General features: G+C 51.0%; 1 protein-coding gene and 2 non-coding genes across 3 annotated transcripts; all 3 read right to left on the bottom strand.

Annotated features, from left to right (window-relative positions):
• Positions 1-995: 995 nt before the first annotated feature.
• HSPA8 (heat shock protein family A (Hsp70) member 8) lies at positions 996-5,137 on the bottom strand. Its single transcript, XM_056115077.1, has 9 exons — positions 5,052-5,137; positions 4,332-4,541; positions 3,800-4,005; positions 3,505-3,657; positions 2,865-3,420; positions 2,447-2,649; positions 2,045-2,243; positions 1,665-1,897; positions 996-1,427 (listed from the first exon to the last, which is right to left on the bottom strand). Exons 2-9 carry the CDS (start codon positions 4,534-4,536, stop codon positions 1,242-1,244), a joined length of 1,941 nt encoding a protein of 646 aa, XP_055971052.1. The 5' UTR covers positions 4,537-4,541; positions 5,052-5,137; the 3' UTR covers positions 996-1,241.
• On the bottom strand, positions 1,516-1,601 carry LOC130024493 (small nucleolar RNA SNORD14). Its single transcript, XR_008792573.1, has one exon. It is a non-coding gene; the product is annotated as a small nucleolar RNA SNORD14 (small nucleolar RNA).
• On the bottom strand, positions 2,313-2,398 carry LOC130024492 (small nucleolar RNA SNORD14). The gene has a single exon (XR_008792572.1). It is a non-coding gene; the product is annotated as a small nucleolar RNA SNORD14 (small nucleolar RNA).
• Positions 5,138-12,911: the final 7,774 nt, after the last annotated feature.

Raw genomic sequence — 12,911 nt, 5'->3', positions numbered from 1 at the left:
TTGGCCCTTAGCAGTAACCTAGGTATCTCATAAAGTTTTTTTTTTGGGTCACACCCGGCGATGCACAGGGGGTACTTCCGGCTCTGCACTCGAGTTACTCCTGGTGGTGCTCAGGGGACCACATGGGATGCTGGGAATCGAACCCGGGTCATCTGTGTGCAAGGGCCTACACGCTATGCTATCTTACTTCTCCAGCTCCTCAAAGTTGCATTTAAGCTCAACTTGTGCATTAGGACCAAACTACATCTGCAGGAAGCAAAATAGGGCGGTATACTAGCAATTAAGGGGCAAAAACCGCATCTGGACCCTAAACATCTACACCAAATACCCACAGGTAACTTGAGCCATTGTGAAACTGCTTCCTTTAATACACTCAACTCCTGGCTATTTCCTGTCTTAATTCTAAATGTCTGCTATGTGTAGCTAATGGGACAAACGCTGCCACTTATCTTACAGTTTATCACCAACTTGCAGAGCTGTACCAACTTAGCCCATTTTGCTTGAAGTTACCCCTACAGATTTGAAAACCGGGAATTTTAACATGGGGACAAATTTTGCATGTTCTAGTTAAAAGCCTTCCCCTTAACAGGTTTACCAAACTTACCAACACATTCAACTATACACTAAAACCATGTCCTCTCAAAGGCCAAGACTGAAGTGTTAAGCATAAACCCAAATTTTACAACCACCTCTTCACTATTACCCTTGTACCAGAACACTAGTTTCTCTTAAACCTTTAATTTTAATTTGCTAAGCAGCATTTCAGGTTTCAAGCTACTCTTTTATCCCATTTCCAGTAATTCACTAATGCTGGGAATGCCAAGTTGCTGGGATCTAGTTCAGTCAGTACTGTAACTTCACCCCTAACTGGATATGGAGAGAAACTAGCAGCTTTGTCTTTCCCACTGCTCACCATCAATTCAAAGCCTTAAATTTGTTACTGAAGGACTCCCACCCCCTACTGTCCCTTAATTAAAGTCCAGAAACTTGTAGTGTGCCAATTTTAAATAGTTTTATTTAAGACATTGCATTTTCCACTCACGATACAGTGCTTATAAAGTGCAATGTTTGTTGCCGTTTGTTTTTCCCTGTGCAAGAATGTTCCATATTCAAGTATCAAGAATGCCCGGTTAACTTATTACTATTAACAACTTAATTGCCACGGAATTTGCTACAAATTTGGGTCCTTCAATGTTTTGTGTGGAACAATGCTATATATATGCGTCTATGTTCAGGCTGGCTTAATCAACCTCTTCAATGGTTGGCCCAGAGGAGGCACCACCAGAGGGAGGAGCACCACCACCAGGGAAACCACCGGGCATTCCTCCTGGCATGCCACCTGCACTCTGGTACAGCTTGGTGATGATGGGGTTGCAGACTTTCTCCAGCTCTTTCTGTTGATGTTCGAATTCCTCCTTCTCAGCAGTCTGGAAAGGAACAAATATAGTTTAATTTCCAAGGTAACCAAGAGCACCCATATCATTCAAGTAAAGCTAGCCATGTTTATATACTGAGTCACTCAGACATCCAAGGAAGGTAGTTGCCAACACCTGGAATTCTGGTGGAAACCGCGAATGTTTTGGAACCATTCATCACTGTGACCCTACTATGGACTTGTGAATTTTACTAAGCTGCTTAAGATTCAAATTTGTAAAGGAACAAACCTGGTTCTTATCAAGCCAGTTGATGATTTCATTACATTTGTCAAGAATCTTCTGTTTGTCATCATCATTAATCTTGCCTTGAAGTTTTTCATCTTCAACTGTTGCCTTCATATTGAAGGCATAGGATTCAAGGGAATTCTTGGAAGACACCTTGTCTCGCTGCTTCTCATCTTCAGCTTTGTACTTCTCAGCCTCCTGGACCATACGCTCAATATCCTCCTTGCTCAACCGGCCTGTGTGCAGACAAACACATCTTTCAGGCAGGTAAGTAATGAACACTTTGACCTTTAAGACCTACAATACCTTCCAATTAAAGAGTGATCTTAATCATTTGGAAACACAACTTGTTGCCACCCAATGAAAAACAAGACCAAGCTTACCCTTGTCATTAGTGATGGTGATCTTGTTTTCTTTCCCTGTACTCTTGTCCACAGCAGACACGTTGAGGATACCATTGGCATCGATATCAAAAGTGACCTCAATCTGAGGAACACCACGGGGAGCAGGAGGGATGCCTGTGAGTTCGAACTTGCCAAGCAGGTTGTTATCCTTGGTCATAGCACGCTCACCTTCATAAACCTTGTAAGAAAGAAATTACTATTATACAAGGGTTTTTGTGCTGCATTTAGACAACCCCATCAAGACTGTTCGCTCAGACATCCAAGGAAGGAGTTGCCAACATAAAGATTTCTGGTGGAAACTACGAATGGTTGTGGAATCCATCATCACAGCGAGATGCCTTACACCTTGCTTTGTAAAATCAAAGGATAGTAGGAAAGTACCTGAATGAGCACACCAGGCTGGTTGTCAGAGTAGGTGGTGAAGGTCTGTGTCTGCTTGGTAGGAATGGTGGTATTGCGCTTGATGAGGACAGTCATGACCCCACCAGCAGTTTCAATGCCAAGGGAGAGAGGAGTGACGTCCAACAGAAGCAGGTCCTGAACATTTTCAGACTTGTCTCCAGAAAGAATGGCAGCCTGCACAGCTGAAACAGAAAAACGCAGTTTTAGGAAACAGAAAACATAAGTTGGAATTTGCTTTATAGTCATCTCTCGCTCAGACATCCAAGGAAGTTAGGCCATCATTAGCTAAACTTTTGGTGGAAACTACGAATGTTTAATAATCACTCATCATAGCGGAAACTTTCTGTATGCCCCCTAAGGAGTTGCCTATTTAGTATGAAATGTTCCGGAACATTACCTGCACCATATGCTACAGCCTCATCAGGGTTGATGCTCTTGTTGAGTTCTTTTCCGTTGAAGAAGTCCTGAAGAAGTTTCTGAATCTTGGGAATACGGGTAGAACCACCCACCAGGACAATATCGTGGATCTGGGACTTGTCCAGCTTGGCATCACGAAGGGCCTTCTCTACTGGGTCCAGAGTGCCTCGGAACAGATCAGCATTCAACTCTTCAAATCGTGCCCGGGTTATGGAGGTATAGAAGTCGATGCCTTCATACAGTGAATCAATCTCAATACTGGCCTGGGTGCTGGAAGAAAGGGTACGCTTTGCACGCTCACAAGCAGTGCGCAGACGACGGACAGCCCGCTTATTCTCACTGATGTCCTTCTTATGCTTTCGCTTGAATTCTGCAATAAAATGGTTGACCATTCGGTTGTCAAAATCTTCCCCACCTAAGTGGGTGTCTCCAGCTGTTGATTTGACCTCAAAGATTCCGTCTTCAATAGTGAGGATAGACACATCAAAAGTGCCACCTCCGAGGTCAAAGATCAGCACGTTCCTTTCTGCTCCAACCTGCATTAGAACACAAGTGTATAAATGTCTCCGCCATTTTGAATGGCCCAACTCTGGAACTAGGTCTGCATGGAATGAACCTACCTTCTTGTCCAAACCATAGGCAATAGCAGCAGCAGTTGGCTCATTGATGATCCTAAGTACATTAAGACCAGCAATGGTTCCAGCATCTTTGGTAGCCTGACGCTGAGAGTCATTGAAATAAGCAGGAACTGTAACAACAGCATTGGTGACGGTCTGGAAGAGAAAATCATCAGTAAGATGACTTCTTCGGAAGGGTCCCTCACCTACTGTGCCTTATGCAATAGAAGGGCCCCGTGCTGTTTGCACCAAACCCGATGCTAACATTTCAACCCCAATGACTGGCTCTGCCACTTACCTTCCCAAGGTAGGCTTCTGCGATTTCCTTCATCTTTGTCAGAACCATGGAAGACACCTCTTCTGGATAGAAGCTCTTGGTCTCTCCCTTGTATTCTACTTGGACCTTGGGTCTGCCTGCATCATTCACCACCATGAAGGGCCAGTGCTTCATATCAGACTGGACAACAGCATCATCAAACCGACGTCCAATCAGGCGCTTGGCATCTGTAGCAAGGACAAACCCCACCATCTTCGAGACCTTTTCGTCTTTGGAAACCCAAAACCCAGTTGCATTCCCAAACTCAGTCGCCCGCGGGCCTAACCATGGAAAAAGTCGCCCCTTTGGTTTGTCCTGAGACATCTCGGTTCTAGCCTGCCGCTATAAAAAGCACGAACCTCGGCCTCCCGAGCATGTTAAACGTCACTTTCTATTCTCAGACCTTCCCCGGGGCCCGCACGCAGACTAAGCGAGCGGCTCCCTACCCCCGAGCGTGCTCCTGGCCCACGGACGGGACCCCCATCGCCAGACGACCTGACGGCCGGCCGCTCACCGAAAACCGTGTTGGTGGGGTTCATCGCCACTTGGTTCTTGGCGGCATCGCCGATCAGGCGCTCCGTGTCGGTGAAGGCGACGTAGCTGGGGGTGGTTCGGTTTCCCTGGTCATTGGCGATGATCTCCACTTTCCCGTGCTGGAAGACGCCCACGCACGAGTAGGTGGTGCCGAGATCGATGCCAACCGCAGGTCCCTTCGACATGGTTGCTGCAAGGGGAGGGGGAGAAGAGACGCTGAGGCGGCGCCGGGAGGTCTATCCGTTTCCTCGGGCCCTCCCGCAGGACGCCTGCGTGCTCCCCTCCCTCCTCCTCCCGCAGACGTTCCGCGGGGCGCCTCCCCCAGGCCTACCGCGCCACCCCGCCGCAGCACGAGTCGCCGTGCCAACCGTGCGGCCCGCCCCGGCTGCGGGCGCCTCTGCCCCGGGGGCTGCGCCGCGCCGGGCCACGTGGTCGGGGGGGAAGGGAGCCGGGGCCGCGCCCCAAGGCCGCGCGCGTGTCCGCGCCGCTTCCTCTTTCCGGGCCGCGGCCCCTGGCCCGCTTCCCGCACCCCGAGGGCGGAGACGGCCGCCCCCACTAGAGTCAGGGCGCGGGCCCGGCCCTGCTCCCGAGCCCCCGCGGCCTAGGGCGCCCCGCGGCCCGCCCCGACATAACCTCAGGTCCCCGCCGCACCGCACCCTCCTCCCGCTACCCTCCTCGCTTCCCCGGGCCGCGGCCTTACCGCGCGTGGAGGCCCGGCTGCGTGGCGGAGGAAATAAAAAACTGCAGACCTCTCGGGAGCCGCCGCGTTCAATGAGACCGGTTTCCGCCCGCCACCCAGGCTCTTATACTCTGCCTCAGAACCTTCCAGAAGGGGTCCGCCCCTGCCGGCTGTCCGTCACGGCCCTCCAGCCAATGGGCGCGCCGCTCCTGCCCGCGACACCAATGGCCAGCCCGGGCCCGCCAGAGCCCCGCCCCCTCCCGCCTCCCCGCTCCCCTGCCCCCGCCCCGCCATGACGCAGTCGCCGCCGGGTTCTGGAACTTTCATTCCCGCCCCCGCTCTCCGAACTAGCCCCGGGGAAAGGGAGGGTGGGGCCGGCCGAGCCCGCGCGCGGGAGTCCTCAGTCACCCCGGGCGCCGTGGATGGGGGAGGGGAGGGAGCGTCCGCTTCTGCGCAGGCGCCGCCCCGGCGCGGACGGAAGGAGGGGGCGGGAGGGGGCGGGCTAAGCGGGAACCGGCCAATGGCGGCGGCCCATGCCGCGCTCCGGCTCTGCGGGCGCCCGGGCAGGAAGCGCGGGGGGCCCGGGCGCGGCGGGGAGAAGGCGGAAGTGCGGCCAGGACAAAATGGCCGCGAAGGTTGTCGCGCTCCTCCCTCCCCGCCCCCACCCCGGCCGGCCTCCGCGGGCCCCACGTTTCTCAGCCGGCCGGGCCTGGGGCAGAGCCGACCCCCCGCCTTGGTTCTGGCCCTGGAGGGAGTCGCTCGGGGTCGGCCTGGACCCCAGAGACGATCTAGAGCTCGGTACTGCAGCGGGTGCCCCCCCCTCCGGCCTAAAAGGCCTGGGGGGGTGGGGGTCGCACCATGGAAGCTCGGAGAATACAGACCCGACCCGGGGCTCCGGGCGCGCACCCCCAGCTCTCTGCATCCCCCTCCCTCCTTGGGAGCTTGGGGGAATAAAAGCCTGAGCTAGGAGTGCGCACCCCCAGCTCTCTGCACCCCCTTCCTCCGTGGAAGCTCGGGGAATACAGGCCCGGCTCCATATGCGCGCCCCCAGCTCTCTGCACCCCCCTCGCAGCATGTAAGCTGGGGAAATATAGGCCCGGGCTCCGGGCACGCACCCCCCTCCCAGCATGGAAGCTCGGGGAATACAGGCCCAGCTCCGTTTGCGCACCCTCACCTCTCTGCACCGCCCCCCCCCCCCCCCAGCACGGAAGCTCGGAAAATACAAGCCCAGCTCCGTCTGCGCACCCCCAGCTCTCTGCATCCCCCTCGCAGCATGGAAGCTCGGGGAATACGGGCCCGGCTCCACTGCATCCCTCTCCCTCCGTGGAAGCTCAGGAAATACAGGCCCAGGCTCCGGGCACCCCCAGCTCTCTGCGCCCCCCTCCCTCCGTGGAAGCTCGGGGAATACAGGCCCGACCCCGGGGCGCAGCTCGCCCGCCAGCTCTCTGCAACCCTCTCCTCTCCCGCAGCGCTGGGCTGTTTCCCTCTTCCCCTCCCCTCGCCGCCCCGGGCTGCCGGGAAGGGCAGCGGGGAGGGCCGGGGGAGGCGAGGTTCGGGTTACCCCGTGTCCTTTCTGAGCCTTTTATTTTCAGCACCATGAGTCAATTCCTTCCCCTGCCTTGACTTTTTTCCGCAGGAACTAAACAAGGGCCCCTGGAGAGGCCTGGCGGCTGAAGGGCTCGCGCTTCGGTCTTTTGAGCGTGCTCAGGGCTTTGTCCTTCCAAAGACCCCCACCCCCCACCCCAAACACACACACACACACACACACACACTCTCTCTCTCTCTCTCTCTCTCTCTCTCTCTCTCTCTCTCTGCTAGCTTAGCCACGTGTTCCGTGCAAAAGGCGGGGCACTTATGTTCCTATTAACCAATAAGTAAGCATAGGTAGGTGAAAAGACATTTGGGGGCTAACATTTTTTTTTAAGGGCATGGCTGGATTTAGAAAGATGTCCAGATTGTGTGAAAAACACCGTAATGAATGAATGGCTAAGCACTGTGCCCCGGTAAAACCCAGAGACTGATTAAAAAAAAAAAAAACCAGAATTTTCCATACTGGGGAGATGGCTCAAGAGTCAAGTGTGTTGTTTTTCGTGACCAAGGAACTGAGATCTGTTTGGGGAACTGCTGGCCCCTGCCCAAACATCCCCATAGCAGTGCTTAGGAGGGCATCTGGGGGCCAGAGTGATAGTACAGTGGGTGGAGCATTCGCCTTGCACATGGCTGACCCTGGTTGGATCCCTGGCATCCCAAATGGTCCCCTGAGCATTGTGGGAATGTGACCCAAAAAATAAATAAATGAAAGGACCAGACCAAGGATTCAATGAGTAGGGCACTTGCCTTGCACTCAGTCAGCCCCGGGGCTGTCCTCCTACCAGATGCAGTCCCCAAGCCCTGCCAGAAATCATCTGTGAGTGCAGAGCCAGGAGTAAGCCTGGAGCAGTTTGTGGTGTAGCCCAAACTCCAAACCAAAGTAAAAAGATTTTCCTTTTGTGGCTTAGAGTTCAGCCCGGTGTTGATGGGGACCACCCAGGGAATGAACCCACGCCTTTGTCATACAAAGCATGCACTCCAGCACCCCCCAATTTTTTCTTTACATATTTACCTTGCTGGGAAAATACTGATTAGAGTTTTCACAAGTATCTCCCAAAAAGGTTAAATTTTTTGTTTGTTTTTTGGGCCCAACCCTGCAATGCTTAAGGTTTACTCCTGGTTCTGGGCTCAGGGGTCACGTTGACGGGGCTCCAGGAATCATAAGGAGTGCTGGGGGTAGAACCTGGATCAGCAAGAAGTTTGTTCACTTGGGGGGCTGGAGCAATAGCACAGCGGGTAGGGCCTTGCACGGGGCCGACCCAGGTTCGATTCCCAGCATCCCATATGGTCCCCCGAGCACCGCCAGGAGTGATTCCTGAGTGCAAAGCCAGGAGTAACCCCTGAGCATCGCCAGGTGTGACCCAAAAAGCAAAAAAAAAAAAAAAAGAAAGAAAGAAGTTTGTTCATTTGGGGGCTTCTGGGAGGGCTGTCCCTGCTCTGTGATGGGGGTAGCACCCAGATGCCTGAGTGAGGGGACCTCGGGCTTGACTTGGGGTCTAACCTGGGCCAGCTATATGCAAAGCATGTGCTCCTGCCCTTTGAACCTGCTCGCGGGGACAGAAGGTGAATTTTATATGATGCTTTTACAACTGTTCAAAGAGCTTTCATCTGTGTGTTTATCTTCAAGACACTTCTCTCTGGAGCCAGGAAGATAATTCAAGATGATCGAGATTATTTGTGCATGTGCTGCTCGAGCCCGCGTGCTTGCCTGTGCCCACGTGTTGCTGCCGAGTACATGTGTCGCCCGAGCACGTGTGTCACCCACATTTCCCCTTTTGAGATGTGGACTGTGGTTTTCTCTCCACTCGGGAGAAGCCTGTGTTCTCCTCTGAGCGCGTCTCTCTCTCCTCCACTCCCTCTCTCTCTCTCACTCCTTCCTCAAAACTCCCAAATAAAGCCTGTTATACTTAAAAAAATAAAAAAAATATTCAGAGTATTCAATCATAATTATTGATTAGATTTACGTTAGGAGAAAAGAATGAGATTCAGAGATGTTATTGGTGGGAAGATAAACAGTTGACTGAGTCAAGCTGAGAGTTGACTCAGTCAAGCTGAGTTGTTTTACTTCTAGATTCTTGGGTCTTTTTTATTAGCTACACTGCAAGAGGATATCTAGAAACACACGCAGCTCTCGCACCGTTCCCCACTCAAATCTCTCTCTCAAATCTCTCAAGTATCTCCATGGCATCGCACTTTGCAGCCCTTATAACTAATGTCTGAAAAGCCTATGAGAATTTACCCACCGATGATGATGGAAACCAGAACCCACCCAACTCTGCTGGCTTGGGGGACCCCCTCCCCCATAGTAGTGAGTAAAGACACCCAGAGCTCAGGCAGCCCGTGTTTTGTAAGCAGGAGGCCTGGGTTCAATTCCTGGAACTGCCTGGTCTAGGTACTGCCAGGAATGACCCCTGAGCACCGAGAACTGCAGGGTATGTCCTCTGAGCCCTGCCAAATAAGTAGAACAGGAATCTGGAAGAATTGCAGGTAGGGTAAGTGGCAGAGCATAAGGCCCTCAGTGATGGAATGTGTGCCTGCATGCAGGAGACCCAGGGTTAACCCCTAGCTCTACCTCAAGAGACAGAGCACATGCCTAGCATGGCTGAGGTCTAAGTTTGTCCTCTGAATCTACATTATCTGAGGTAGTCCCAGAGAGTGACCTATTAAAAAAATTTTTTTTAAACTATATACACACGTATCTGTGTGTATCGGAAATCCTGAGATCAGTGTCACACATGAAAGGATGTAGGGCTGGAGTGACAGCACAGCGGGTAGGGTGTTTGCCTTGCACATGACCGACCCGGGTTCGATTTCCAGCATCCCATGTGGTCCCCCAAGCACCGCCAGGAGTAATTCCTGAGTGCAGAGCCAGGAGTAACCCCTGAGCATCACTGGGTGTGACCCAAAAAGCAAAAAAAAAAAAAAAAGATAGTCATTTCAAAATATATCTAAATTGGGGGGGGGCTAGAGCGATAGCATAGTGGGTGGGGCATTTGCCTTGCACGTGGCTGACCTGGGTTCGATTCCCAGCATCCCATCTGGTCCCCCGAGCACCGCCAGGAGTAATTCCTGAGTGCATGAGCCAGGAGTAACCCCTGTGCATCGCCAGGTGTGACCTTAAAAAAAAAAAAAAGCAAAATATATCTAAATGAAGCCATCATGCTACATGCTTTAGACAGTGAAATAGGTAAAAAAAAAAATTCACAATATGGGGGGAAAAGGCAAAATAACCTTTCTTTCTGGTCACTCTCAAAATGTGTTCCAGGGCTCAGGGATGTGGCTCGTTGGTAAAACACCTGCCTCAAATGTGTGAGGTTAAGCTTGATCCCAGGCATACAACACACACACACCCACACATACACATACGCACACACGTACGCACACATGCACACATGCACACAAATCTTTAAAATGTTTAGTCTTCTGGTTTTGGTGCTACACCAGCTCTTGACTATGTTCTCGATAAATAGGACGGTTCAGGGGTTGAAGCAATTGTACAGCAGGTAAGCCTCTTGCCTTGTATACAGCCCACCTGGGTTTGATTCCCAGTATTCCATATGGTCCTCTGAGCACAGCCAGGTTAATTCCCGAGTGTAGAGCCAGAAGTAATCCGTGAGCATTGTTAGGTATGGCCCCAAAACAAAACAAAACGAAGATAAATAAATAGAACAATTCAGAGCTTCTGTCTACCTCTTCATATATTTGGTTTTGAGGCAACATCTGGCAGTACTGAGAGACCCTTCCTGGTTTGGCTCTGGATCATATGGGGTGCTGGAGCTCAAACCCAGGTCAATGTGTGTTAAGTGAAGAGCCTTACTGTATTATCACTCCAGCCTTCTGTTTATTTATTAGTTGTTTGACTTTTGGGGTTATGCAGCTGTGCTCAGGGGTCATTCTTGGTGGTGCTTTGGGGACTATATGCAGTGCTGGGGATCAAACCAGGTCAGCCTGGTGCAAGGCAAGTGCCTTAACCTGTGTACTATCTGTCTCGTCCAGGACTACCTTCTTATTACGTAGTGATTCATAGTTTATAAATATACATATATACATATACACATATCTCCAAGCCTACTCGGTTCGGGACTGGGCCTCCTTCACCCAGCTCCCCCACCTTTCAGTAGCTAGACAGTTACACCCACCAACTGCCATGTAACCCCATCAACAGCCATCCAGAGACTATAAAACCAAGCTCCCGGAAGCGCACGGCCTCATTTGCAGATGCGTGACCTCTTATTCTCTAGTTCTCACTCTCAGAGAACCCAGTAGGCTACTGAGAATATCATACCCGCCTATATCTCCCAAAAAGGTTAAATTTTTTGTTTGTTTTTTGGGCCCAACCCTGCAATGCTTAAGGTTTACTCCTGGTTCTGGGCTCAGGGGTCACGTTGACGGGGCTCCAGGAATCATAAGGAGTGCTGGGGGTAGAACCTGGATCAGCAAGAAGTTTGTTCACTTGGGGGGCTGGAGCAATAGCACAGCGGGTAGGGCCTTGCACGGGGCCGACCCAGGTTCGATTCCCAGCATCCCATATGGTCCCCCGAGCACCGCCAGGAGTGATTCCTGAGTGCAAAGCCAGGAGTAACCCCTGAGCATCGCCAGGTGTGACCCAAAAAGCAAAAAAAAAAAAAGAAAAAGAAAAAGAAAGAAAGAAAGAAAGAAAGAAAGAAAGAAAGAAAGAAGTTTGTTCATTTGGGGGCTTCTGGGAGGGCTGTACCTGCTCTGTGATGGGGGTAGCACCCAGATGCCTGAGTGAGGGGACCTCGGGCTTGACTTGGGGGCTACCCTTGCACTTGACAGGGACGAATAGAGACGTTACTGGGCCTGCTCAAGCGAATTGAAGAACAATGGGGTGATAGTGATAGTGATGCATAACTCAGGATATGATGAATGTCATGTCCCCATCTCTTTATAAGTAGAGGATTTCAAACACATTCAGGGAGCAGAGAAATCAAATATTACAGGGGAAAGGTATTTACTTTGCATGTGGCTAGCCCTGGTTCAAATCTCAGATTTCACCATATAGTTCCCCAAGTACTACCAGGGGTCACTTCTAAGCGCAGGGCCAGGAATAGCCCCTGATGCCTGTTGAATATGATCCCAAATTTCAAAAAAAAAAGCATTCAGGATTCAATAGTCCAGTATTTAGGGTACTTGTCTTAATGCAGCTAATCCTGGTTCGATTATTGGAATCACATAAGGTTCCAGGAGTGAAGCTTGAGCAAAGACCCAAGAATAGTCCCTGAGTACTGCCAGGTATGTTCCCCCCACTACAAAAAAAACTGACATTCAGGATGTAAAAGTTTGAAAAGTTTGGGTGCCATAGCAGAAACTGCAGTGGAGTCTGAGGCCCAAGGTTCACAATGCAGAAGATAAAGTCTATTTGTTTTTGGGTCACCTTGGAGGTGCTTCTGGCTGTGCACTCAGAGATCACTCCTGGTGGGCTCAGGGAACCATTTGAGGTGCTGAGGATTGAACCCAGGTCAGTCAATGTGCAAGGCAAATGCCCTAGCAGCTGTACTATCACTCTGGCAATATCGATTAGTACCAATACTTGATAAGTATTTTCATTATTAGGTACTAAATACCCTTCTGAGTACTTGGTCTTTATCCTGGGATGGCTTTTTTTTCAGATTTATTTGAATCTTTTAATCTTTACTTCTTTTCAAATCAGGTTGAATCATGTTGGTATTTTCTGTTGGCATTTTACCTTGGCATAAATACTTGTCTGGTAAATATTTATTTGTTAATTTTATAAATTCCTGAAGGGTAGGAACTTGGTATTTCTCGTATGTATATTAGTTTCTTGCTTTGTGAATCTTTCTATATGAGTAAATAAAATCAGCAAATAATAGATCACATTTAGTCTTGCTTTTTGGGTCACACCCGGCAATGCACAGGGGTTACTCCTGGCTCTGTGCTCAGGAATTACCCCTGGCAGTGCTCAGGGGACCATATGGGATGCTGGGAATCGAACCCGGGTCGGCCGCGTGCAAGGCAAACGCCCTACCCGCTGTGCTATCGCTCCAGCACAGCAGTAGGGCGTTCGCCTTACAAGCGACCAACATGGTCTACCCGAGTTCAATTCCTCCGCCCCTCTCGGCAAGCTACCTAGAGTATTTGATATGCCAGACACAGTAACAACAAAGTCTCCAATGGAGACGTTACTGGGCCCGCTCGAGCAAATCGACGATCAACGGGAGGGCCTTTACCTATTTAGTCTTGAGTTCTGTGCTGGCAGCAAACTAATACACAACACTCCAGAGCAGGTTATGACCTTCAGCCTCTCCAATA

This window comes from Sorex fumeus, unplaced genomic scaffold (genome assembly GCF_029834395.1).
Source record: "Sorex fumeus unplaced genomic scaffold, SorFum_2.1 ptg000028l, whole genome shotgun sequence".
Lineage (NCBI taxonomy): Eukaryota > Metazoa > Chordata > Mammalia > Eulipotyphla > Soricidae > Sorex > Sorex fumeus.
This window is presented reverse-complemented; position numbering and strand designations above follow the sequence as displayed.

Bases quoted from the DNA above. Each gene is read 5' to 3' on its own strand.
- HSPA8 (XM_056115077.1), bottom strand. From the start codon at position 4,536: ATGTCGAAGGGACCTGCGGTTGGCATCGATCTCGGCACCACCTACTCG. The intron at 4,006-4,331 runs GTGAGCGGCCGG...TCCTTGCTACAG, and splicing joins CCCCACCAACACGGTTTTCG to ATGCCAAGCGCCTGATTGGA. The intron at 1,428-1,664 runs GTTTGTTCCTTT...GTTCCTTTCCAG, and splicing joins ACTGGCTTGATAAGAACCAG to ACTGCTGAGAAGGAGGAATT.